This window comes from Dioscorea cayenensis, chromosome 17 (genome assembly GCF_009730915.1).
Source record: "Dioscorea cayenensis subsp. rotundata cultivar TDr96_F1 chromosome 17, TDr96_F1_v2_PseudoChromosome.rev07_lg8_w22 25.fasta, whole genome shotgun sequence".
Lineage (NCBI taxonomy): Eukaryota > Viridiplantae > Streptophyta > Magnoliopsida > Dioscoreales > Dioscoreaceae > Dioscorea > Dioscorea cayenensis.
Window position 1 is genome coordinate 4,530,519 of NC_052487.1, and position 27,740 is coordinate 4,558,258.

At 31.7% G+C, this 27,740-nt stretch overlaps 4 protein-coding genes across 5 annotated transcripts; 3 read left to right on the forward strand and 1 right to left on the reverse strand.

Moving 5' to 3' along the window:
- Nucleotides 1-621: 621 nt before the first annotated feature.
- On the forward strand, nucleotides 622-3,977 carry LOC120281315 (NDR1/HIN1-like protein 6). The gene is made up of 3 exons (XM_039288170.1): nucleotides 622-768; nucleotides 894-1,767; nucleotides 3,573-3,977. Exons 2-3 carry the CDS (start codon nucleotides 953-955, stop codon nucleotides 3,586-3,588), a joined length of 831 nt encoding a protein of 276 aa, XP_039144104.1. The 5' UTR covers nucleotides 622-768; nucleotides 894-952; the 3' UTR covers nucleotides 3,589-3,977.
- Nucleotides 3,978-6,536: 2,559 nt separating this feature from the next.
- LOC120280041 (vacuolar protein sorting-associated protein 25-like) lies at nucleotides 6,537-9,944 on the forward strand. 2 transcript variants are annotated; one of them, XM_039286740.1, is made up of 8 exons: nucleotides 6,537-6,683; nucleotides 6,834-6,917; nucleotides 7,736-7,875; nucleotides 8,192-8,245; nucleotides 8,366-8,454; nucleotides 8,539-8,614; nucleotides 8,989-9,124; nucleotides 9,236-9,944. In XM_039286740.1, the coding sequence occupies exons 2-7, from the start codon at nucleotides 6,859-6,861 to the stop codon at nucleotides 9,108-9,110; spliced, it is 540 nt and encodes a 179-aa protein (XP_039142674.1). In that variant the 5' UTR covers nucleotides 6,537-6,683; nucleotides 6,834-6,858; the 3' UTR covers nucleotides 9,111-9,124; nucleotides 9,236-9,944. The 2 variants fall into 2 exon arrangements, with proteins under 2 accessions (XP_039142674.1, XP_039142675.1); XM_039286741.1 differs by having other exon boundaries at nucleotides 6,538-6,692.
- A 7,994-nt stretch (nucleotides 9,945-17,938) lies between these two features.
- On the forward strand, nucleotides 17,939-19,477 carry LOC120280270 (ethylene-responsive transcription factor CRF1-like). The gene has a single exon (XM_039287047.1). The coding sequence runs from the start codon at nucleotides 18,293-18,295 to the stop codon at nucleotides 19,220-19,222; it is 930 nt and encodes a 309-aa protein (XP_039142981.1). The 5' UTR covers nucleotides 17,939-18,292; the 3' UTR covers nucleotides 19,223-19,477.
- A 3,421-nt stretch (nucleotides 19,478-22,898) lies between these two features.
- Nucleotides 22,899-27,096, reverse strand: LOC120280086 (plastid division protein PDV1). Its single transcript, XM_039286817.1, has 2 exons — nucleotides 26,713-27,096; nucleotides 22,899-23,665 (listed from the first exon to the last, which is right to left on the reverse strand). The coding sequence occupies exons 1-2, from the start codon at nucleotides 27,022-27,024 to the stop codon at nucleotides 23,162-23,164; spliced, it is 816 nt and encodes a 271-aa protein (XP_039142751.1). The 5' UTR covers nucleotides 27,025-27,096; the 3' UTR covers nucleotides 22,899-23,161.
- Between the last annotated feature and the right edge of the window lie 644 nt (nucleotides 27,097-27,740).

The following is a 27,740-nucleotide window of genomic DNA, read 5'->3' on the forward strand; positions in this document are numbered from 1 at the left end:
TTGTTTACAAGGGCACAATTAACATATCAAAAAAAATATATTTTTTTTATTTAAAAATAAATATATTTTTTTATGCAATCTGGGAGTACAGTGAGAGTTAAGTGTTTTAAACACCACTTATTACAACGGTGGTATAACAAATTAATTTTTTTTCTGACAAATGTGGACAAGCCATGTGTTAGGGACGAATACATGCATGAAGCACAATTGTAAACTCAACAACAAAGTATCTTTATTTTACAACTAGTGAGATGAACATCTTAAAAAAAGAGAACCTGATTTTAATAGAGTCGACATTAATAATTTTTAAAGCAAACTTAAAAAGTAAAAAGATTTGATTAAATATTAAATAACGGTATGATTTCAAATAAAGAAAACTTTATATTAATAATTTTCAATTAAAAAATTTAAACGGTTGAGATTTAACAAACACCAATCTATCAACATCTAACTATGATCTTAAGACAACCAATAAACATCCCATTATTGGATCGGATCCAACAACACCGACATAAGTACTAGTTCCACACCACCCAATCATAACTCGCCACGTCACCATCCAGACATAAACCCCGCCATTTAAGCCCACCTCCCCCTCCATCTTCTGATTCTTCTCCATCTCATCTCCCCATCTCCTCTTCCTCCATCCCCTTCTCCGCAGGAACAATATTACATCTTCTCCTCCACATCCATCTCTCCTTCTCCACCGTCCGATCATATCACTCCCATCACCGATCTCTTTCTTATCTTGCACCGCCAGTGTTCCACGTACTCTTCAATCTTCATCTCATCTTAATTTTTCTTTAATTTCAACCTCATTTCAATCCTTTTTTTTAAAAAAAAAATATTTATTTTTTTCCCAATTTTTGATATATAATTTATAATATTCGAAGGGTGAAAAAGAAAAAGAAAAAAAAAACACACTAGATCTGAGACACTGAGATAAGAGATAATGGCGGAGAAGCCGCCGGGACCGGCGCCGGCGGCAGCGCCGGCGAAGCCAATGCTTCAGAGGCCACCAGGATACCGAGAACCAGCGGCGGTGAATGGCGGCAATGGTCCTCGTCCGCCAATGGTGGCGCGGAAACCGTCTCAGCTCCCCCCGACACTGCGGCACCCCGGCAAACCTCCGACGAGACGGCGGCGGCGCCGATCTTGTTGCTGCCGAGCATGCTTCTGGGTCACCATTATTATACTTTGTCTCATCGTCCTCCTCGCCATCGTCGGCTTTCTCGCTTACCTTTGGTTCCAGCCTCGTCTTCCCTCGTATCGGATCGAGTCTCTCCGGGCGTCGAGATTCAACGTCTCGTCTAGATCCGATGGGTCGTCGTACCTTGACGCCGCCGCCGCCGTCGATGTCCAGGCGGCGAACCACAATGGCAAGATGGGGCTCTCGTATGCGGATCTGGAAGCGTGGGTCTCGGTGGCCGATGATGATGGGGATCTCACCATAGGCTCGTCGAGCGCACCGGGATTCGTGCAGGGGAAGCGGAACTCGACGGTGACGAGGTTCTCGGCGAGCGAGAAGGGGATGATGGTGGATGAGGCGGTGGGGAGGAGGATGGCAGTGAGGTTTAAGAGCAAGGAACTGAGATTTGGGGTGGAGTTGAGGACGAAGGTGGGTCTCAGAGTGGGCGGTAAGAGTACCGGGAAGGTCCCGATCCGGGTAGTCTGCGATGCTGTGAGCTTGAAGCAGGGTGGCGCCGGCGCCGGCGCCGGTGGTCACGGCGGCGCGCTGCCAAAGTGTTCCATTTATTTGTTCAGATGGTGAGTTTCTTTCATTATTTGCAAAAAAGTTCCTTTAATTGATTCATTATTTTTAGTGATTCCATGAAAAATACTTTGATTTATTGAATTTTGAGCTAAAATTCAAGCAAATTTTTGATTTTAAGTCAATTGAAAGTAAAATGAAACTAAATTTTTGAATCTTTGCAAGTGAGTGAGGTTGATGAAGAGGAATATAAGTGTTGTGAAAAAGTTCATGGTGTTATATACTAAGAATAATAAGTCTAAGATGGATTTTTGAAAAGTTCTCCAAAAAGATGTTGAATTGGATGCTTTTTCTTTGTAGATTTTGATTTGTTTGCATCCGATGTGCCACTTAAAGTTAGGGTTTGATGGAATGAAAATTGTTATCTTGAATCATTTGAAGCTATACATGATTTGAGATGAAAATTAGATTATCTTTTTGGAGAGCTTTTTAACTCTATATTTACTAGCAACATGATTTGTGGAAGTCTTGCATGAGATAAATGTATTTCTTATATGCATACACAGATGCATAATTGTAACAAAAACCATGATATTGATGTGCAAAAAAAGCATAACAAGGTAATTCAAGAAAGGATTATTTCAATAGGAAGTAGATGGATTGTAACTATGTTTTTGAACTGACTTTGTTTATATGATCATTTGGATTTAACTTAATACTTGGACTAACACTATGCAATCACAGGTAACATAGAGTTATACTGAGAATACTTGATAAAGTTGGCAAAACAAAAGATTTGGCCTTCATATTTAATGTTTCTGAACATAAGTTTGTAGCACTAGCACTTAGATTTTATTAAGACCTACAAAATTGAAGAAAAGAAGATTTACCGACTCAGAAAGTTAGTTGGTTAAAACGACTGATACTGCACCAACATATGTCTCATAATACTAAGGTATATTTTAGGTTGATTTGTATAAAGATTTGTTTTCTGGCATCTCTGCTACTTAACTTTATTTTTTTTCTCAGTAGTCATGGTCCTCATGGAGGCCATGTTGTGCTTTGATCTGGCAATGGGGCAGACTGTTTATAAAATTATAATGATGCCACATTTCAACTTTAAGTTGCCTTATCCTTCAGGAATACCCGCTTAATCAATCATGCAGATTCTTATTCTTGCCTTTATCTTAACAACAATTGCTTGTTTACTGTTAATGCCCTCATCAGAGATGATATACTTGATAAGAATATCCATAAAAGGAACACTTACACTGCTCTAATCATGACAGTCCCTTGTTCTATTCATATAGTGAATCATGGGTTATTATTTGAATTGCTCTGTTATCATAACCATTCATGCCTTAATTGTTTCTCATTCAAAATGGTTATAGAATGAAAATTTCTTGAGTAGGTTCCATTTCATGGATGGCCATAGATGATAAGTGTAGACAACAATGACAAGTACAGATGAGCAATCTTGTCTGGCTTCTATTATAAAAGGACATGAATGGATAAAGAAAATTTTAGATTTCTATCATTGTTTCGTTTATGGTAGGGCATGCAGTTTGTGCTGTTTGATTGGGACATATTACCAACCTTTCAATCTCATCTCAACATCTATCCTTCCTTTTGATGCTCTTTTGCTTCCTAATAATTATTTTTATTTTTATTTTTTATGTTTTTGATAATACAGACAAGTCACTTCACACACATATTCAGTACTTCTCAATCATGTATTGAGAGACAGTGGAATTCTCAATCTCATGCATATTTTACAGCTTGATTATTGTGGGTGGGACTATTACTTTATTATTATTATTTTTGGAATACATCTTGATTTATACACATACATGGATTGCAGGATTAAACTTCATTGATGAAAAAAATGAGATCAAACATGGTGGAGTTCCAAAGAAGTGTTTCTTTGGGTGATCATGTATAGAAGAAAAAGTGTATTTATATTGCCTCCATTCTTCTCATGTCAGTAAAGGTCTTCTTGCCACTTGATATGGACTGATTTTCATGGATTTGATTTATTGGTGCAGAGAAGATTGTATGTATAATTATTTATTCTTTTTTCATTTCTTTTTTATTTATTATTTTTGGGAGAGAAGGCAGTGTTTGTAATTTTAGGCCTTTTGTTTTTTTTTCCAAGACATACAAAATAATTTGATGTTTTTTTGATATACTTATATGTGTTTTTTTTTTTTGAATAAAAATAGTGATGTATTCAGTTTCTGTTCTAATAATTCTTTTCTACACTATTTAGGTTTATGGTTGCATAAGTAGAATTTAATTTAAGAGATATCATTGAAGTTTGTTTGAGATAAATATTGTTTAAATATTAATTTTGATTTACATCGTTTTGAGCTTTCAAAATTAATATCAAATTGAGCTCAAACAAAATTTTGCAAGCTAATTTAGTTCAACTGTTTGTAAAAACTTAATTGCGATATACCAATTACATTTTAAATAATGTTATTTTTCACATTATTTTATTTATCACTCTAATGAAATGAAACAATTTCCATATACATTTAAAATAAATTTTTATTCCCCCGTTATTTTGTTTATGGATAAAAAAGTCTTAATTATATGATTAATCTTTTTTTATCTTTTATTATGGTATTTTATTTTATTTTATTTCATAATTGTAGGTGTTCAAAGTATATCAATTCCATGCAAGCTACACCAATGTTTTGGTTGTTATAAGTTCCAAAATTTTAAAAAGTGTGCGTATTAATTAACTTGCCATTGTAAAGCTTAAACCATTTCAAGCGCTTCTATAAAACCTTTTATAACAGTTCCACAACATAAACCGTTGAGAACTTCGTCATTATTTTATTTTGTTTTGTTTTACTTTATTTTATTTTATTCTCATTTAACGTTTAAATACATTATTATATTCATTGAATTATTGGCATATGGTGGCCACAAAGTAAGGTTGTCAATGAATCTCGGATCCAATGGGGAACCCGATTTTCAGACTCATTGGGGTCAAGGAAATGCCTTCCCTAGCCCAGCCCCAAAATATTAAATATTTAATTTAAATATTATATATATATATATATATATATATATATATAATATGTTACCTTTCATGTTGTCAATATCTATATAAAAATTGAACAGAAACCCATATGTTTATTTAATAAATAAATTACTAATAATTAAATGAACATTAGTGTTGGGCCAATGGGTGTTCAATATATATATCTCATCTAATGATTGTGTATATTGATAGTATTTGGTGTTGGGCCTTTAACATATCAACTACTAATATTTGTAAATGTATTTTCAATTATATCAAAGTATATTTATGAGATTTTTAATAAATATTTTATAAATTTTATTTTAAATAATAATAATAATTTAATTTGTAAAAAATTAATTAAGGGCGGGAATCCCTGAACTTGAATAATCCCGGTAGGAACTTGGAAAAAAAATCCCCTGTATTTAGGTTTGGGTCTGAAGTCGAGGATGGGACTTATAAATTCAAAATAGGTACTGGGAAATGTTTTTGTGGGATAGTTGAGAATTGAAGGGTAGGAAAAAGGTTTCCTTGTGCTGAAGGAACTTTAGACATCTGCAAAACAGAATCTTGTTAGTTTTATAAATTTTTATTTTTTATATTTTTGGATGATGATAACCCAGACTCCCACCATAGCAAGAACGCGAATGGACCTGCTGGTTTTTGCAGCCACAGTCTTACTATGCGGATGGACAAGTCTTTCGTGTTCAATTAAGTTTATTTTCTTATATAATTCTACTTAATTGATCTGCTATAATGTTATCTTTCCCTTTAATATGTTCAATAATGACATGGAATCCATTTCCAACTATATAATCTATGAATGTTAACCATCTATTTGTAGATAATTTATTTTCTGACTTTTTATGATAAAAAGATACAATAGCTTGACAGTCAGTTCTTAATAAAAATTCTTTGCTTTCTATAACAAATAATTTAAATTTTTCCATGGCTTTAATACATGCTAAGATTTCTGCATCTGTACTTGTTACTTTAGTATTATAAGTTCCACTGTCATATCTGCTTATTTTTTTCTTCATTTTTTGTTGATTCCTTTTTTGGTCTAAATTTTAAAACAGCTCCCCAACCACCTATACGACCATCTGTTTCGATTATTAAGTATGAATTTAATGGTGGTAATTCTAAAGGTTTTATGTTGCTTACAATTTGTTTGATTTTTTGAACCAATTTAATGTCTTCATTGTTAAATTTCCGTTCACCATTTTGTTTTGTTTTGTTATATAATGGTCCAGCCAATTTACTTAAATTTGGTATGAAGTTTTTTGCATAGTTTAATTTTCCTAAGAATGATTGAATTTGTTTTAATCCTTCCAATTTATCCGCCATTTCTAAAATACTGCTTGCTATATGTTTCTGTAATTCTATTTCTCCTTTTCCAATAATTATATCTTCTGGTGAATACCCGCCCATATCTCTGGCACAAAAAATATTGACTATTTTATTAAAAAAATTATTTTGTATGCTCCTTGAAAAGATATCTGATTATTCTTGATTAAAAATAATAAATGATAAATAATACTGGGTTTGACTAGGCCTGTAATCACAAACATAAACATAGGGAGCTCTTCTAGAGAATTGAGCTCGTGCTCAACCTATCAGAACTATTTAAAATAAGTGATTTTAAATAGTTTTAACTTTTGAGTTCGCATTTTATGCACCTAAAAAAAACACCCATTGAATAGGTAAAATATAAATATATATATATATATATATATATATATATATGAAAAAAATATATATATTATTATTAAAAAAAATAAAACCTAATTTAACTTTTAGTGCTGATCAAGATTTCATTTTTATTAAATCCAAAATCTCCCAATTTCCCCGTACCTTTCTCCGGCGATCGGCTTCTTCTCCGACGACGAGGAGCCGGCGACGGCGAGGCAGCGAAAACCAGGGTCAACCGTCGAGCTCTTGGTACGAGGCGTGATTCACTCTCTTCATCTCTCTCTTGAATTCCTTCCAAATCCTATGATTTTTTTTTTTCCCTTTTCTCATCTCAGGGTTTTCTCGATCAGAAGCCTTCTTGTTCTTAGATTTTATGATTTTCTGATTGTTTTCATACAGGGATTTTGATTTCTATTTGCTGGAGATGCAGAGGTTGGGAGAATTCAAGCTGCCGGCTTTCTTCAACTATCCCCCTTATTTCACGTAAGCCTGTGTTTTTCCCCTTGAACTGATTATTTATCAGAAATTTTAGGTTTTTTTGTTGTTTTTCAGATTTATGGTGTTATATTTTGTTCACAAAATTCGATTGACCAGTTGATGTTACTGCAATATATAGGTAGAGATGGTAGAGATATTTCGCATGAATTATGCTATGAAATTTAATGTTTTGCTTGAATTGCCTGTGTGGACTTAGAGGACCATAGTTTTTGAAGTGGTGTTTAGTTCGCAAAAGAGCTGGAATTCTATTATTTTGTCTTCATATGTTAAGCTATAGTTTTAAAGCTTGGCTGAAATTGGCTTTTGCAAGAACTGGAGATAGTATCATAATCCAAAAGAATTTCTAGTCATAATATGTTTAAGGGTGTCAGTGTGCTAGGCTTTTTGATCAAACAGAAGTTATGTTTAAAAGTGTTGATTACCAACATTTTACCTACACTTTTTTTTTAATTAAACACATTTAATAATTTTTCACACAGTATGTTGTTAAGTTGAATAATAGGCTTTAAGTTTGAACACATAATGCATGATATTATGAAAGTTCTTATCTTTCTTGTATAGTAGTAGATGAACAAGTCTATGTTTTTTGCAATGATAGATCAGGTTGAAAGATTTGCAGCTTATTCCATTCCAATCCTTTTTCCTAAATGCTTGCTAGATCAGTGGATTAACATCTCTTGGACCTGTGCTTATTATTTACTAATTCTCTGTACTGTCTTATATTGATAATGTTTTTGCTTTACATGCAATTAAATGTGTTTGACACACTATCTAATTTAGTCTAGACCATGTTATTCTTTTAGCCTGCAGCCAGTGAGGGAAACTCGTGAGAAGCAAGTGCAGTTGTGGAAAGAACTAATTCTTGATTATTGCAGAAATCAAAAGGTTTTTGTAGTAGGATTAGAGGAAGATTTTCCTCTATTTTCTAATCCGGTGATTGAGAGTAAGTTCTGCTCTTATGTTATTCTATTTTTTATCATTGATTGTTTCATGTAAAGGTTCATCTTTGTCTTATTAAACTGGTAATGTTTTAGATGGGAACTGGACAAGTTATAGAAAATTTTAAATCCTGATTAGTGTTTCAAAATTGGCATTGCTTTTGTTCTACATGCATTTAACCAGATTCTTTAACTCATCTTGGACTTAGTTGCTTATATTTTGTGTTAAATGATGCATTGTGAATATAAATACATGTTCCATGATCATTTAAGCTTTGTCTTGTTGTGTGGTTTTGTTATACTTTTGTGGCGCCTTTGCAGGATCTCTCAGCCATGAAGCAAAGGTGCTATTTCTTTCTGCATTAGTTAATGAAGGTAAGTTATGATTTTCTCTCTTTTCTTTCAAGTTTTACTGTGCCTTTAGTTCCTGCCTTCAGCAAAATAGCTAGGAAGCCAATGGAAATAGTAGCTCTTTAAAGTTCCACCATGTCACAGGTCGTGCTGAATGGATGGATAAAGGACATAAAAAATGTCTTATCCTTTGGATGAGGATTCAAGATTGGGCTGATTACATCGTAAATTTTGTATGTCCACTCAGACTGAAGCCCAAGTTTTTGCAATGGTGCTTGTTAATCAATCATAAGTAATTTCTCCCAAAATACGTTTAGGTGAAAGAAAATGGATTTGAAGATAGTGTCATGACTGTTGAAGATATCCGCTCAGGATTCGAGTCCCGTGGAACTGGTATGTTCAGCTTGATCATTGTTCGAATACACGGCCTTCATGCCAATTTGACTTAAGTGCATTTTTTAAAAGCATATTCCACGATCTGTCATTGAATTGTTGGATAGAAATGTTGCTGGTGCAACTAAATCATCCAATTAATCTACCTCAATGACAGTTCATGATGATACATTATGGATTATTTATTTCTTGTTAGCCTTTCCCAACTCTCAATTAGAACATTTCATGGATAAACTTCACATGATTTGCATAAACAATGTAATTTCATGGTTATGTATTATATCTTTAGGTGATGCACAATGATTGTGAATCACTATTCTTTTAAAGCTTCGCTTATCTATTCTTGATGTCATTTTTTGCTTTTTTACTTGAAGATCTTGCTGGCATTGACCGTACCGTGCTGATGCGTGCTTTGAGATTACTGGAACAGAAGGGTAAAGCTGCAATTTTCAGGGGAACTTCAACTGATGATGAAGGAGTAAAATTCTCTGTCTAATTGCATACACTATGGTAAATTTTCCTATTTACCCTGCCATATCATTTCCCCTTTAACACTCTTTCATTTTTTACTGTCTTCCACCATAAAATTCTGAAGCTTTGTCATGATAAAATCCCATGCAGTTCATTATCACCATTCGAATTCTTTCGACAACCATCTACATAGCTGGCTGTGAATGAGTGCTCTGCTGGTTCAGTACACACCCATGCTCACCTGGTAATACTAATATTTAACTATTCACCGAGTTGAGTAATAATATTATGAATTTTGTTTGCGTCCTCGCTGTGACATCTTCAACTTTATTATCAAGAGCCAAAGTGTTAAATGCATTTCAGCATCTCAAGAACTCTGGTACTCCTAGAATGAACCAGAGATTCATGAGTGTGTTCCACCTGTGATGAGTTGGTTTGGGTCCATTCATGGGACCATTATTTTTGAGGGTAGACTTCACCTTCCAAAGTGTATAACTAGTACTGTGTTGCATTGCCATCCCACTTGAGAAACCCACCCCACTTGGTTTGCCTTCATGGATTGCTCTGCCTTATCTGGGTCCACCTTTTACAACATTTTGATGTTTCAGTGCTGTGTCTGCACTCTTATCATCTGTTCTGGTTCCTTTTCTTATCAGTATGCTTCTAATTCAAGTATGTTTGATTTACACTGAAACTGAGATTTAACACTTGAGTTCCATGTTGGTGGACTAAATTATAATCTTGTCTTTATGGTCTGTGGTAGTGAAAGATATTGTGGTCCTTCTCTTGGTCATTGTTGTAAGGCATGTTTGTTTTCAATGAAATAAATATAAGGTGGTGAAGTATGGTGGATGTCTCATGTTTGTTTTGAATGAAGTGATGCATTTATGGTTTACACCCCTTCTTTTTTTATAATTTTAATCTCCATACATTTTGAATTGAACACACCTTAAGCTTCATGCTTGGTCTAATGATCAAGCATTTAGAACACCTTTTGTGATTTAGGGTTTGTGTGTGTATGTTTATTTTTTCACATTTAGCTCTTTACTATTACACATTCTTATGATTTAGAGATATGCATGAAATTTTTTTATTGCTTTACGATTATACTCAAAAAAAATTGATGGCGATATTTATGATGATATAATTGCAATTTTGATTCGGGAAACAAAATATTGTTAAGAACATTTTTAAATAATAATGGTAATAAATATCGTTTTCGGGTATCAAAATGAATATATATTTTACAATGGCAACTTCTTGTCCTATTGGCATTTGTGTGCCCTGGGTATGGATGAGGTCATAGGTTTGATTCCCTTTTCGCCCTCTCAAGATGAGAGATATCCAATGAAAATGGGTTCGTGAAAATTACTATAGAGCCGAAATGTGGCTTGATCTTACCTGTTGGATTACTTCGATTTAATAACTTCTAAAGTAAAGCGCATGGATCTTTTAATATATTTATTAATTTATTCTTACATTATATAATAAAAAATAATAATAAAATTTATAAATCTATGGCTAAGAATGAACCACGTTCACAGAACTGAGTCTACTGAATTAAAATTATGCAAGATGAGGGTGTATGATATAATTAAAAAAATTTGCACAGACCTCTGACGTGGCTTGTTAATTTTGTTTATATATATATATATATATATATAACAACCATTTGTTCGGACAATATGACATTCATGGTCAAAATTTCGACTTACATAACACTTATTATTGCTCAATAAAGATGGGAATATAATCATTTGTGCCGGTGTCGGTGTTTATCACACAAATAGGTACCTAAAACCATTTAGCTTTGATGATCAAAATGTTTCTTTCTAACTTTTTCTAACAATGCATTGAATTTCATTAGTTGCTTACACTTTATTAAGCATGTTATCCACAGCCTTATCATGCACTATTCTTAAAGTGAGATTTAAAGAACAAGGACCTTTTTTTTTATTTTTATTTATTTTTTTTAAAAAAAATTTGGCCTTTTTTGGGGGGAAGAAAAAAGAAAAAGAAAAAAGAAAAGTAAAGCATCTGAATATAAAAAAATAGTTACTAAATCAAAATCATCTTCTTGAATTGATGATGATGCTCTTTGACCATGTTTTCTTTTGTAGTTGTTTTTTGGGCACTAACTTTGATGTCATGCTTTTTTAAGTTCACGTTCATTAACAGTGTATTATACTACCTTTGAAGGCAATATTAATTTTCTCCAAATCAACCATCATTTTAATTTAATTATATATATATATATTAATTAAGGTTAAGTAAGTGACAAAAACTTTAGATATTATTATTCTCAGACATGTATTAATTAATGAGTAGTAGGGTGGTGCTTGTTCATATTAAAAGTCACACGTGTGTAGGCCCTCTTGCTCACATGAACACAAAACAAGAATCAGATCATGCACACGTGTTAGTGACTCAAACCAAACCCTAATAATAACAGTTCAGGTCCCTGAAAATAATCCCCTGTTGTTACTTTGTCAGTGCATTGTGAACAAGCATACAGCCAGATGAAAACTATAAAACCTCAAATAATATAACACACCTAATTCTCATAAATTACCGCAAAAATCTAATATATTATTTTTTTTAATCAATTTGCTTTTTAATCCTGTTTTTTATTAAATTTTGTTGTTACTTTTTTTAAGTGATTTTTTATATAATATTTATTTTTTGACATCAGCAACAAACACCTTTATTTAAAGTTTAAATCAGAGATATGGAACATACTTATAAGTTTAACAGTATTTTGTCTTCGTCTTGTGTAGGTTTCTTTATAATATTCAATTTATTTTAATTTAAGCATAAATCTAAATATATAAAGTTTTATTAATAAAAAATATGAAATTATCAATTTTTTTAATCAGAAGAGTTGATATTTTATTTTTATTTTTCTGATTTATTTATATTTTTTAAAAAATATATTTGGTTTATATTTTTGTTTCATTTGAAGTCTGAACGGATGAAAGAAGCAAAAGTGTGAATGGAGTCACGAAGGCCGGTGAGTGTTTGGTTCTGTGGTTGCCTCGAGATCCGCGTACTGACACGTGACCAGCACATGATCAGAGAAAAAGCAACTGACACGTGTCCACATCCCATGCACCGGCTCACCTGTTACCCATTAATTGCCCGGCGCGTGCCAGTGGGCCCCATCCCTCACGCACTGCTCTCGAGTCACGTGACATACCACCCGTACATCCCGTTAGGGTATTATCCTTTCGATTTTTAAAATATTAAAAAAAATATTTTTAAAAATAAAAATATTTTAAATTTTATTTCCTAAATTAAAAAGTTGTCTCCGTACAACCCCCCCTCGTGAGCATTTAACCAACATGTTCTAAAGTTTGTATTCTATTTAAATATTTTGCATCCTCAAAATAATTATAAAAAAATTGGACATTAACGTAAAGATCTTTGGTCCCTTTCAAAAAAGTGTTTTACGGGGCTTTTTATAATTTTATTTTTTAAAATTCAAAACATATTAAATATTTAATATGATAGTGCCAAAAAAAACATGTTAAATTATGGTAGTACATTTACAGTCTAATTCTTATGTTTTTCCAGGTGAATATGTATGAATCAAATGATCAATTCTTGTGTTTTTCAAGTGAATGTGCATGAGTCGAATAATCAATTTTTGGTGGTGTGTGTAACTCTGACATGTATTTTTATCCATCATATTAAAAAATAAATTTTAATTATTTATGGGAGTTTTTCTTTAATTAAAAAAAAACAAAAAAAAATTGTAAATGGAGCAATTTAATATTTAAATATTTAATCTCATATATTACATCATTTATATTAGTGAAATTTGTACAATTTTCCTTATTTAGTTACAATATATCAATTCCTTTCATCATTAATGTAAAATAATCTCACATATTCTTAACATTATTGGTTTTGATGAATGCAATTAATGGGAAGAAACCAAAAGTGATTGTCATTAACATTAATGAACTCATAAATATTAAAATGCACACAAAGTTCAAAGTCCATGAAACAAGGCAACATGAGTTTCCCAACTTGACTTTTCTGTCTACTTGTTCTAAGGACCTATTTGTCAATATTAAATACTTCGGACTTTAAAACTATACTTTGTTAGCCACTCATTAATGAACTCATTAATGTTTTTGCTTGTGTTTGGTGAGTTCGAATATTGGATATAAATGAGGTTGTATTTAATCGGATTAATTAATCAATTTATTTGTAACACATGTTTAAAAAAATCGAGTAAGACTAATTTTCATTTGTTTAGTAATATGATTTTTTTTTAATAATTTACATAAGCTTTCAAAATTGATTTTGTTTAATGGTAATTAGTGATTATTTGATTATATTTTTGTTTTTAAAACTCTATAAAATTCTCATGAATATTAGTTTGATATTAAATTAATTTGTATTTGATGGGCTCATTAAATATATCTAAAAGGATGATGTTGGACCTTATTGTAAAATTAAGGGTTAATAATTTACAAAAGTTCACACTGTATAAAATATGATAATTATTTTTAAAAAAGGAGTTAAAAAATCAGTCAATTTTAATAAATAAATGTTTTTATTCTTAGTGAGTACTATTCTCTTCCTAAGTTTCATTGTTTATAAGAAAATAATAAGAAAATAAAACCATTTTTTCCCATACATTTTAAAAGAAAAAATGTTTAGCCCTCAATCCAGTCTTCATCTCCCTTAGAAACTAATGTCCTTTTTAATTATTCAATAACTTGATAGATTAATTTTTCAATGTACTTTGGAGGCAAAATCATATTACGAACTTCACTGTGTCTTCATTAAAAAATGATTACATTCACAAATATAAACAATATGATAAAATTTATCTATTTCAACCGCCCAACTGACTTCATTAATGCACTTTTTTTATAAAATCATAAATAGGAGAATACATAACATGAATTTAAGCAATCCCCTTCTTTAATTTTGTCGACATAAATCTTCAAACCTTTTATTATTCGTGGTATAATTTCAGCAATATGTGTTAAATTTGCACAAGTGTTATACACACACAAGAAGCAAGCATGTTCACACGTGTGAGGATAATGAAAGGAATCAATGTATAGAAATATATATATATATATATATATGTATGAATGAAAGAATGGCGGAGTGATTGATGGGACTACTTGCCTTTTTTTTTTGGCTTTTCCTTTTTTTTCTAAATTGTTTTTTCATTCTCATTTTTTTCAAATTATAAGAATTATAAGAATGCAAAAAGAAGAAGAAGAAGAAGAAGAAGAAGAAGAAAACAAGAGTAGAGAGCATCAAGTTCAAAAGTTTGGAATTATAAAAGGGTTTTGAAAATTTGAACCATTTGATTTGAATGTAATTGAAAAGTCATAAAGATTGGGAAAGAAACCCCCAAAAAAATTTGGTGAAAGTTGTTATATTTTATTATCACTTAGTTTGCACCGACATGTATGGACACTTGTACCACTGTGTCTCATGCAACCCAACTTCTCTTCTACATCTTTGACCCCCCCTCACTTTTTTTTTTTCTTTTTCTCCCTAACTTTATTAATAATTTTCTTTTATTTATTTATTTATTTATTTATATTATTATTAAAATTAGATGACAACGATATAATGGGAATTTAGATCTCTTTTTAACATTTGTTTTTTATATAAACAAAATTTCGAATTTAAATATTAGTTACTTAAACGAACCAAATCGCTGCCACTTAGACCAATCATATTATTTTTTTTTATCCTATTTACATGTCATCAATATGGAGCTTTTCTAATTCCTATTTATATGTTTATCTTGAAAATTTATGAAATATTAAATAATTTTTTTAAAAAAAATATTTTTTTTATTTTTAATGTATTTTTACACTTTTTAATATTTTTTTTAAATATGTAAAGTATCATTTTAAGAAAGAGAATAAAAGGTATAAGTAAAATAGAAAAAAAAAAGGATGAAATCGTGATGGATTTTTAAATAAAAGTAATTTTGAAAAGTTTGTATAATTTTTTTTTTGTAAATTTAAGATTATCAACCAAATTTAACAGATTTTTTAAATCAATATAAATAAGTTAAAATGTATATATAAATAAGACCCAAAAATAAATTTTATTTTTATTTTTTTTATAAATGTAATAAATTACGGAATTGAGCCTTCGAATTGAAAGTTGGAAGGATTCCAATGAATTAGTAATTTATTTATTCTAGTGGTGGTGGGTTATTTTTTTTTAAAATTAAATAATTAATAATAAATAAATATTTTTTTTTAAAAAAATAGTTATGATTAATGGGGCAGGTGCCAAACGATATGGAGGGTAATAAAGTAAGTGGGGCCCAGTAAAGGCCAAGTACGGAACCTGACCGGATGCGGATCTTGGTGTAGGTCAGTGGGAGAGCAATCTAGGACTTATATAATTTTAGCAAACATGAGGGGCCTACATGCAAAATGGATCCCCAAACATTTCTTAAACATTATTAAATAGAATAACCGAATCTCACATAATTTAATAAAAATTTAGTTATCTATCAAAATTATCTCTAATTTATATTTTCACATTTCTCTCTCATATTAAATTTTAAAAAAAATTGAATAGAGTGAGGGTAATTTTAGAGAAAAAAAAAATAATTTTTGATGTTTAAAATAACATATAAAAAGGAACATGAGTTTATGACATATAAAAAAAAATAGAGAGAGTATTATTAATGTTTATTTATCAAAATTAAATTTTCATAATATAATTTTATTATTTTATAATTATTTACTATGAAAAATTTTTATAAGCATGGGAGGCATCAATTACGCTGGTTTAATGACCTTGTAAGGATAAATTCCCCTGTCATACACCAGAAAGGAGAAAACGAGAGGCATTCTTTACAAAAAACTCTTACAGTGGATCAAATACAATGCGACTTAAAAGCCTTTAACTCGAGACCTCTCAATCACAATACATGGTAATTACCACTGGGCTAGCCCACCACGGTTTTTATTATTAAACTGTATTTAAAATAGTGTTATATGAATTTATCTAAAATCAATATAAAATAATGAAAACAATTTTGATGTAATATTGGATACCAAGTACTTATTTTATAAAATTTATTTAAGTAAGTGGGATGAATTTAAAAAGTCTGATCAAGTGATTAATGTGCATAATGATGTTGATTATTGAATATAAGTACTTAATAATGTATTAGATTATTGGTTCTTTTTTTCTTCTTTTTTTTGCAAATCCCTATAAAGTGTTTTTTATTATAATTACTGCAGCTCTATAATTTGTAATAATTGAAGAAATATATCTTACAAAATTCACATGTTTTTATAGTAACATAATTCATAAAGGTATTAATAATGAATATAAAGATTGGAATTTCATTGCACTCATTTATTAATTTCTTTTTTTTTAATTTTTATTTTTGCAAAACAAAATCCACAAGTTCTCATGAAATTTCTCCATGCAATCCTAGTGCATGGTGCAATGTACTTTGTGTATTTAATAAGGTTTTTTTATAAATATAAAAAGGAATTAATGAAATAATTTGGTACTTATGATTCGGATCATGAAAATTAAATTTTGAAGAATGGCCGTACAAAAAAAAACTTTAATTGTTTTTAAATCTCGCTCTGAAAACGAAACATATCATGATCCAATTCCATTTAATATTGTACTTTTTTATTGTTTTTTATTTTCATAAATTTACTCAAAATTAATTTTTTATGCCATGAATAAATGATGGATTTTTTTTAATCATAATAAGAGTAATATTAATGATCAGTTTCCCTTCGTTATTTCTTTTCATTGCGCTTGTATTGTCAGTGTTTATTATTATTATTATTATTATTATTATTATTATTATTATTGAAACACTATGTTCCCTTTCCTATTATCCTCATTATTGATATCATCCAAATAATTTTATAAATATTAATAATTTGTTTGTTTTTAGTGATTAATTCCTTATTTATTTCATTTAATATTCATTGCTTTATTTATTAATTTCAAATACGAATAAAAAAACAGTAACCAAACCAAACACATTATCTTACATAATACTTGCTTTCAAACACAAACCTAATTAAATATTATAATTACCATAGTAAATTATCTATTTTTCATTATAAATAAATAGATAAATAAATAAATAGCAATTCCGTGGTGCAATGCACGGAACATGCATAGTGTCCGGCCAAGGTAGTATTGGTACCATCGTCATCCCAAAAAGCAACATTCATTCAACACTAACTAATTCTCCATTTATTTATTTATTTATTAATAATAAATGAAAGTTATCAGTATTAGACTAATTTTTTTTTATTTAAAAAAAAAAAAGAGAGAGAAACTAATAATGCAAATGAGTTGAAGATGAACACGTGTCAGTCAAAGGATGGGACGTTTGTGGTGATGTGATTCTGAAGAAAAGGTCAGACCCACACATGATACACGAGTTAACTCACCTCAACCCAACCTCACCGAGTTAACTCGACCGTCCAGCCACCGCCAGCTGTCGGTTCCACACTGGGTCACTCCCCAGCGAATCACGCGGCGCCTCGTGCCATTCCACCGGATCCCAACCGGAATCTCCGGTCCACAAAATCTAAACCGCGATAACAGCGATCTTTTTAATTTAAAAAAATTTTTTTTTGAAAAACTCTCCCCATTCCCAAATCTCTTTCCAAAAAATAAAACAAAAATCTCCTTAAATAATTTTTTTTTTTGAATTCAAAGAAAATTTTTAGCATGTTTCAAAACCCTTATTTTGGTAATTTTTTTTTTTAAAAAAAAAATCCTATAAAAACCACCCTTTAGCCCACACATCACCACTGAAGACATACACCCTTTCTCTATTATTTTCATTTTATATCTTTTTTCTTTTTAGGATAGCCTTTATCCTTCTCCTTCTCCACGGACACACACACTCTGTTCTGTTCTGTTCTCTTTAAGTTCAAACTATATATATATATATATATATATATATCTCAGTTGTTGTTGTTGTTGTTGTTGTTCCTTGAGTTCAGAGTGGCCTTTCTTTCTAAGAAATTTCTCACTGCTCTCTCTCCCATATCTATTTCTCCGTATTCATTTGTTCTTTTTCTCCTTTTTCTTTTATATTATTATATATTATTATAATATATTATTATTTCGAAGAAACCTGAAACCCTTAATTAAAGTATGACTCTCACAATATCTTCCTGATTGTTTCCCAATCTAACATTTCCTTCGCGAATGAAGCTCAAGCGCATCACCATGGTTTCCAAACCTCTTTCGCCGGCGCCGGCGCAATGTCCGAGAATGCTAAGAATATCGTGCGACGATTACGAAGCCACCGACTCTTCCAGCGACGACGACGACGATGAACCTTGCCGTCGCGTCAAGAGATACGTTCAAGAGATCCGGTTTGAGACGGCGAAACCCGCAGGAAAACAACAGCAGCAGCAGCTGAATAATAATAATAAGAAGAAGAAGAAGAAGAAGAAGCCAACCCCGTCTCCGGCGTTGGCTAGTGACACAACGACGACGAGGTTCCGTGGTGTCCGACGACGTCCATGGGGGAAATACGCCGCGGAGATACGAGATCCATGGCGGCGAGTTCGTGTTTGGCTTGGGACTTTCAACACCGCCGAAGAAGCCGCCATGGTTTACGATTCCGCCGCCATCCAGCTCCGTGGCCCTGACGCCACCACCAACTTCTCTCACCCTCCTCCTCCGTTGCCATCACCGTCACCATCACCATCACCATCACCGCCGACTGTTAACGCGACGTCGACCTCCGGCGGGTACGAGTCCGGGGATGAGTCACATGCGGTGTTGTCTTCGCCGACGTCCGTGCTCCGGCCGTTCTCGGGTGATCAAGGTGAATCGGAGAAGAAGGAGAGTGGCGGTAATGTTACCGGGGCAGCGGTGAGAATACCGGAGGAGGAGTTGGGTGAGTTTATGTTGCCGTTTGAGGAGGTGCCGCTTTACAGTGATTTCCTCGGCTTCGGTGAAGCCGAGCCGATGATGATCTTCGACGACTCGGCTCAGATCGGCTTCATCTCCGCCGCCGATGATTTAATGAGAGATCTCGGCGACTCGTCTTTGCCCACGTGGCAAGGTGACGATTTTTTCAAAGACATCGCCGATCTTTTCCCCATCGAACCCTTGCCTGCGATTTGAAAGAAAGAAAGAATCTTTTTTCCGTTTCCTTTCCCGTTTCCACCGAGGATTCCCCCGCCGCGCGCCGATTTAATCGGCCGGTTTTGTAGCGGCAACCAAACACCGGCTCTTTTTATTTTATTTTATTTTAATTATTTTGTTTTTTTTTTCCACTAAAATTAGTTTTTTTTTTTCCTTTAAGTAATATAAAATGTTTTGTTTTAGTTATTTATGGTACCAAACTTATTACATATGGCTTGATATTCCCACCCTGATATTTCTAAATTCTACCTCTTTATTAGCTTATGGACTAAATATATATATATATATGGGAAAAACTCAAAAAAGGATGTTGATAAGATGGATGGAAATTGATAGAGAGAAAGATATGGTGAAAAGGATTTATGGAGATGAATTATTATTTAATATAATAAGGATAAAAAAATATATATTATGTCTAAGATTGGAGACAAAAGTAGCGTGCAACGTGTACTATGAGAGGACAAAGATTGTCTAGTGTAGCTGTTTCCTAATGCTTGAGATATAAATACGTCCATTGAACCTGAACGCGTGTCATGCATTGTTGGTACTTTTTAGTCTTTATGTATGTTCTAAGTTTCTAACTCTAAGCATTGCTTCAAGATAATAATAATAATAATAAAAATAATAATAATATTGTTATTGTTATTATTATTAGTTTAAATTTTTTTTATTTATTTGGAGAATGTTTATAGGTTAGCAAACTTTCTCTTTCGTACTTTTACAATGAGATTTATGTTTTCTATGTTATGAAAAAACAAAATAAATAGTTTTTCAAAGTTTGATCGGAGAGATCTAGGTTGTTATGGCTCTCAGTACTTTATTTCAAATTAATTTTAAATATTTTATAAACTATGTTATTATTCTATATTTATGTATATATTGAAAATATTAGAAAAAGGGTTGAATTAAGTATTATGGACTTCTTTTAATATAGGTAGGATTTTGGGATCAAGATCTTCACTTATTTGGCAAAAAAGTCCAATTAGAATCTCATGACATAATTAATCTCATGTTACAATTATATTTAGATATATAACAAACCCTATTTTAATGTAGCAAAAGATTAAAAATTATTTTTGCATTTGGAGTTTTCTTCCTTAATGAGGTATTAAGATTGCAAGAGATTCTCTAATCACAAACATCCAAATAAAGCTTTTGCTAATCCCCAATATATATATATATATATATATATATATATATATATATATATATATATATATATATATATATACCATGATTATACATATGAGAATGATACAAAAATAAAAAAATAAAGATAATATTAATAAAAGAAAGAATTAAAATTTTTTTTTTGAGAAAAATAACATTTCTATATAAGGACTGATTGAATAAAACATGCAATCACTAGAAAAGTATCATCGACAAAACGAAAAATTAAAATAAAGAACAGAAAAAACATATTCTAAAGAGGAAATGGCCGGTGAAGAAGTGCAAATAAGTGTAGCTAATCATTGAAGCTTTCATATAAATCTAAAGGATTTGCATCTTTGTTGTCTAGTTATATAGTCAAGTCACATTTCATGAAATGCTTTATACGTAGATATATTCTCCTTCAAAACAAGCTTTAAAACATTGCCTTTTGTCAATAGATATGCACCTTGATTTCTTAAAGGAGACAAAGCCATGTTTCTTCATTATGGACCACAATGTGGTCCATGAAAATGTATCATGTCAACAAACACTTAATGTTACATGGTAATTTAATTATATTTTTGTATTTCTAAGAACATTTGTTCTTCTTGGTAATTAAGAAGTAGTGTTTATATATGTAGATAAGAGTTCTCTAAGCATAGTGATTTGTATGATAAAATTACCATTTAATATAAAGTTTATATATATTTTTTACAAAAATTTAAAACATTGTCATTGATATTTGGACAGGAAAAAAAAATATTTTCGCTTGTTTTTTTATAATGAGTACATGTTTTTATTAGTCTACTAATTTCTATACTTGATTTATTTTTATAATAATACAACTTAACATTGAGATCATTTCCCAAATGATATATTAATAAAAAAAAGGGAAATTTCTCATAAATGGCCGAAGAAAATTAAAGAAAAAAGAAAAAAAAAATATGATAATTATCAATAATTTCTTATAAGCTAAAAAGAACAATTCTATAGAGAAGACTATTTTTTAAGCATAATTTTTTTAATAATAATATTATTAAATATAAAATTCTTTGATATATCTATAATAATGCCCAATGATATCTGAATGAAAGGGAAAGGGAAATCTGTCCCAAGTGGTCCAAGAAAACATAATATATCAACAAATATGTATCAAAAGAAAAATAAATACACATTCAAGCAAACATTAAAATTATTTCATAGTAATAATACTCTTCCAAATACATACATACATACATATATATATATATGTATATATTATTATAAAAAAATTGACCATTTATATTAGAGTGAAAGGGAAGTTTGTCACCATTCAAAGGGTGTTGCTGAAGTAGCAGACCAAGTTGGTAAATGTTTACAACTTACAACTGCCACATTACAATGTAGGGTTGCTTTCCCTTGATTGAATCCCTCCCTATTTATACATCACTCAATTTTGTTAAATTTAATATCATAAATACAAACATTTCCTAGGGTTTATCACCACCTCTTCATGCACACATCTTTGTCACTCTAGTACATGCAAATAGTGGGGGCTAGAGTCACCAGACTAAAGAGTAGGTTGACCATTTAAAAAAAATAAATATTGAAATACGATTAAAATGGTATGAACATATTCTACGTGTTGATTAGAAACATAATAAAATAACATGTTTGAGTTTGGTTTATTTAGTCTTTTTACCTTTAAAAATCAGTGGTGGAAAGAAAGGATTTATATAACTGACTCTAAATAGTTGGGATTAACCTGTTTTTGTTCTTGTATTTAATTTACTGAAATATTAAAAGGTATATTAGTAAATGAGTTTGGGGAAGTTTGATGTAAATGCAAACATACATGCATGCATGCATTCATGGGAGTCATGAGTATGGAGGAGATTATAATGAAATGGGGAATGTTTGGAAGAATGAAGGCCACTTGCTTTAGAGAGATGATGCACAGCTGTATGTGGTCTAGTGTAGTCATTGTTAAGACAAAAATGGACAGCTTGTGTTTTTGTTTTCTTTTGGTTTCATTCATTCTCAACCTTTCTCTATTCTTTTAAACATGATTAATCTGAAAAAAAAAAAATCTAAGTTTGAATCATACATACAATCATGAGGTCCTTCTTTCTTCCTTTAATTCAAACATAAATAAAATATGGAGGATTACTAGTGATAGATTTAATAATGGCTAGTGGAAAATGTAGGTATGATTTCAGATGTTGTCTTTATGTTTTCTTTTGATGATTACTTACTGGTCTCCTACCTTCCAGTTTTGTATGCTGGTTGGTATGCATCTTATTTTCTAGTTGCCTAATGTTTAGGATGAATATAAATCTAAGTTTTCATCCCCTTTATTTTTATTTTTTTGTTGTTGAAAATAGAGAGGTAGATAGAAAAAAAGATAAAAAGTAAATAAATACATGTAAAACTTTACTGTTTTACTGCATCAACTTATTACAGTAATTAAGAGTCAAAACATAACTTCATCAGCATTGTAACCAAAACAGAGAACATGTATATATTGACTTTACAAAGCTGAGAATAACCGTATTACATTTATCGAATTCGTATTGGACACTGATAAATAATTCTAGGACAATACTAAGTGCGATTAGATGGAAAAAAAACCCGCTAATCCTACGTAAGAAAACTGAACAGATGGCAGGATACAACAGTTGCAAGAAGCCTCGGCGAAGCTATTTGCAGAGAAAGGTTTTCAGTTCTCCTAACAAGTGTCAGAACAAACATGATAAACAAGCATAAGCATAAGATTTTCGACTGAGATTAACCCCTAGCAGACAATACATTAAACTGCTTTTGCTGATTTGTGGAGGATGGATCTGGCAGAAAGAGATTCTTGTTTTTTCTCTTGTTTGGAAAAGTTTGATCATTGGCATGTTCAGTTTCACTCTTGAATGCCATTTGATGCAGTTGTAGTAAGGCGAGCATGCTGACGGCAAAGACGGAAGCATTCATCACTAAACCACTGAAATTCTCCAATCTGAAGGTCCGTTTTGCTATTGATAGACTGGACATCAACATTTGCATCAAGAAATTCGATTGCTTTTCATCGTGGTTGTCATTGTTTCTTGGTATCTCAAACAGGTTCTCAGGTGCAACAAAGTGACCAGTTGTCTCATGCACATAACCAACAAATGCTCGAGCTTCTTCGATGACTTTGTACTTCTTCCCCTGATGCTCAGCCAGTCTCATGGCAAGAACAATACGACTCTGTTCTAACCTTGCCACGGCTGCATCTCGTTCTGCTCGTTGTTGAGATTGTACGGTCTGTAAACAACATTAAATGATCAACTTCGAGGATTAGAATTACAGTTTATCAATATTCAAGTATCACATTAAATATAGGTCCAACATGATAAATGACCTAACACTTAACACCAAATTGTTCTGAAGGTCATGATCACTGTGCATAATCAGAGAACATGAAAGAAAAAGGAATTTATTTCCTTAGAATTCATCTTACAGATAAGTTTCATCAATTTCATAAGAGAAAATCACAAAATGGAATAAAAAACACCATAAGTCAAAAATCCATATGATCCTATATGTGCCCACAATTTACATTTAATGGAACCTTTACTCCAAAGGAAACATTTCATTAATTTATTCAAATAAACTCGGAGTGAAATTTATTCATGTTACAGGCTTGGGTCAGTGGAAAATTAATATCTAATAGACCTAGGGACTCAAATGTGTAGTGCATTGATAACTTCAAAGAATAAGTTGTAGGTTTGAAAATATCAGGAACTAAAAAATGTTCTGAACGACATAGATTTTTTTTTCTTGTTTTGTTATTATTTGCTTTTTCAAAAAGATAGCTCAGGTGATTTTTGTGATTTACTCACATTTATTTCTTTCTCCAAACAATACTTTCTATGTAAGTGTGCAAGTATGCATTTATAAGCATGTAATCAACTAACATTACAAATGCATATGATTTCTAAAAAACTCACGATCAAAGTCCTATCTTAAGCAAAGAGATAAAGGAAAAACTAAGTAGAATGCAAGAGAAGAGAAAATGGAAGTCAGGCCATCCTGAGATTTAACATTGCCACAATGCATTAATTCATCAGGAAAAACCTATTATATGATATTAAAAGAACAAACTATGAAGCATAGAGGGGTCATGAGAAATCAGATAATTGCCAAATAGTTAGGAATTTAAGTCAACATGCTTGGATAGGTATTCAATGAGGGTTCTCATGATGAAAAAGAAGTATAAGAAGAATAAGGAAAATAAAACTAAAATGGGTATGGGTGAAATTTCCAAGATAAGTGTTCCTCTCTTTGCAAAGCAAAGTAGTCTACCACACTAAGGCTGCTAGGCCAGAATTGTCCACCCTTGCAGAGCAAACTTTCCTAGTCTTAATGCTTGGATGAATCATTTATCTTTAGATGACAAAATTTCAAGTTTTGAAGTTGAGCCAAATAAGGTAGCTACCAAATTCCTAAGTTAAAATTACTTGAATAAGATTGCCAGATTTAAGAGTTGACAAGATTTCCTTTCATCGTGCAACAAATGGACTAAAGACTGTTGATCAAGTTCCCAACTCTAAGGAGTTCAAATTACCTGACAATGCAAGGACTCATCAAGATCACACACGCCAGACACCTTTATTTTATTGTAGAGTAACATATACACATATAAGAAGTGTCCATCTTCAGGTTGAAAATATTGGTTATGATCAATGATTAAAAGGAAACAATCACAATTGACCCAACAATCTTAAATCTCAATTACTAAGTATAAAAAGTTTGTTTTTTTTCCAAACACATTAAATCACCATTTTTTTAATTAAAAAAAAAAGTTCCACTCCTACATAAAGACGTCCATCATTTTTGTTTTTGCCCATAGGTTGATACCTTCAATGAAACTCTGGTATACTTATTTCATGCTATACTTGAACTACTTATTAGTGTACCCCAGTTATATACTTACTTATATACTTACCCTGTTGTTGTTAATATCATTTTGCACAAGACAAGATCCTCATCTATGGCAGACTCAATTTTATCCAAAACTTCTGTAATACCCCTTATCCCATCACCTTGCTACAATATTGATTTTTCTCTTTAGGTTCAAAGCCATTTCTGAATCATACAAAGACCCAAGAACACATCCCCATCCCCATAGTTTAATTGAAGAATCATATGCTCATCTTATAAGTGTGGATTTTTTCTTCCTTGAACAAATAACAATGATTAGCATGCAAAAAATAAAAGGTGCTGCATGCTTAAAGATTTGCCTCAAAGCGTGAAATAAGCAATGAACATAACATAATCATCAGGCGCATGAAAGCAAACCAACCAGACTAGAAAAGATGAACTCAACAAGGACACAAGCGGATGTACAAAATTATAGATCACATAGACAAAAAACATTATGCTTTTATTCTAAGGCATATTCTTTCAAATACTCATAACCCATCTATCAATTTTGGCCAGCTATAATATCCTAATTTGGCACAGAACCTGCCTCCATCTGCCCATTTAGTTTCTACATTCTGCTTCTTCTCCCTAGTTGCTCATACTAGAGCTTAAGAACAAGCAATGCTTCAATCTTAATATCAAAACATCATCAGAGAGCTAAGCACTCCATCAAGTAACACAGCTGTCTATTGAAGTGATTAATGCATTACAAATGTGAGTACAGAGATTGTAGTCACCAAAATGGTGGTATACGCTATCCCAGATGCTACGATATATCAAATATTTGAGTTGTTGAATAATCCGCAAAATGACAGAACTCTAATACGCTATACATTCCTTCTACCTATATATAGCTCAATTTCATCTTTACAATCCCATCCTAGTCACATAACCTCAAAATCCCTTTTCCTAATTCAAATCTAATCATCTAACGCTCAACATCTCATAATATTCACAAAATCAATAAAAAGGTTTTGTCCATCAAAATCAAAACAAAGGTTTTACCATGTCATAAATGTATCATCCAATACCATGCACCCTTTTAGCCATGTAAAATATGGTTTAAAGCTAAACTCATTGTTCTCATCAGCACTTCAGTACAACTCAATACAAAAGACTCTTCCACTCTTAAAACCAAAAATCCATAATTCCAGTTGCCATACAGCACTTTCAAAATCTATCCTCTAGAAAATTAATCAATTAAAACCTAATCACAGCCACCAAATTCGAATTCACATCACAGTAATTCCCAAAAAATCACAAAATTATTAACAAAAACCATTTTTACCCAAATGTGTAAATTCATCAAACAAAGCAATCATCATCAAAATTCTCAAATCGAATAATTTCAAAAAAGAAAAAAGAAAGAAAAGAAAAGAACGCACATGAAAGAACTCAAGCTGGTCTTCAAGGCTCTCAAGCGCATTCCTAATGTTATTGAGGCTCCTGGCCTCAGCCAAAGCAGCATCATCAGCAACACCAAAGCCCTTAACGAAAACAAACCCACCCCTGTCATCATCTCCTCCGGCAGCCTCCTCCGTCTCCCGGTGCTTCATCTCGGGCTTTCCAAGGGTTTTCACGGAGCGGAGGAAGTGAGACCTGGAAATAGCGTGGATAGCATCGCTGATCTTGTCGTGGAGGTCCCAGATCCTCTCCAAGACGGCCTCGATCTCCTCCATTTCCATCTCCCATCCCATTGAGAGAAACTAGGGTTTCTGGAGCTCCGAGAGGGTTCCGCAGGGGAAAAAGAGAGGGAAAGCAAAAATCAAGGAAACACATCGACTTTGCTAATTATACGCCCCTTTTTTTATTAATATTAAATATTTTTTGAATTTTGAAAATTAAATATTATTTTATTATATTTGTGAACAGCCTCAACGTGTGTGTGTGTGTGTATGGCCTTGTAATATAAATAAATTATTATGTGCTTTATCTAATAAAAAATAATATTTTATTTCTATAATTTTGGCTGGTTCTTGCTTTTTGTTGATCAAATCATGAATGAATAAGAAGAAAGAATTGATATTTATCTTTTAAAGATCAACATTTGTTCTAAATATTGTATTTGGAAGTTGGAACCCGTGATTTTTTTTAATTTTAAAAATGGTAAGTAATTCATATGGCACAGTTGTGTGGCCAGACTTTTTAATTATATTAAGCACAAACTTTTGGTTTATACAATGCACCATTATGAACAAGGGGTGGAATCAGGGGCAAAATTAAAGAAATGGTATCTTTAATTTTTAAAAATTATAAATATTAAAAAATTTATATTCATTCAAACTCAAGATTGTAATAATTATGGGTGTATTCGAGCCGAGCCGAGCTTTGATGTGTTCAAGCTCGGCTTGTGACTAAAAAGATGAGCTCGAGCTCGGCTCGTGGCTTGAATCGAGCTTTAAATATTGTTTGA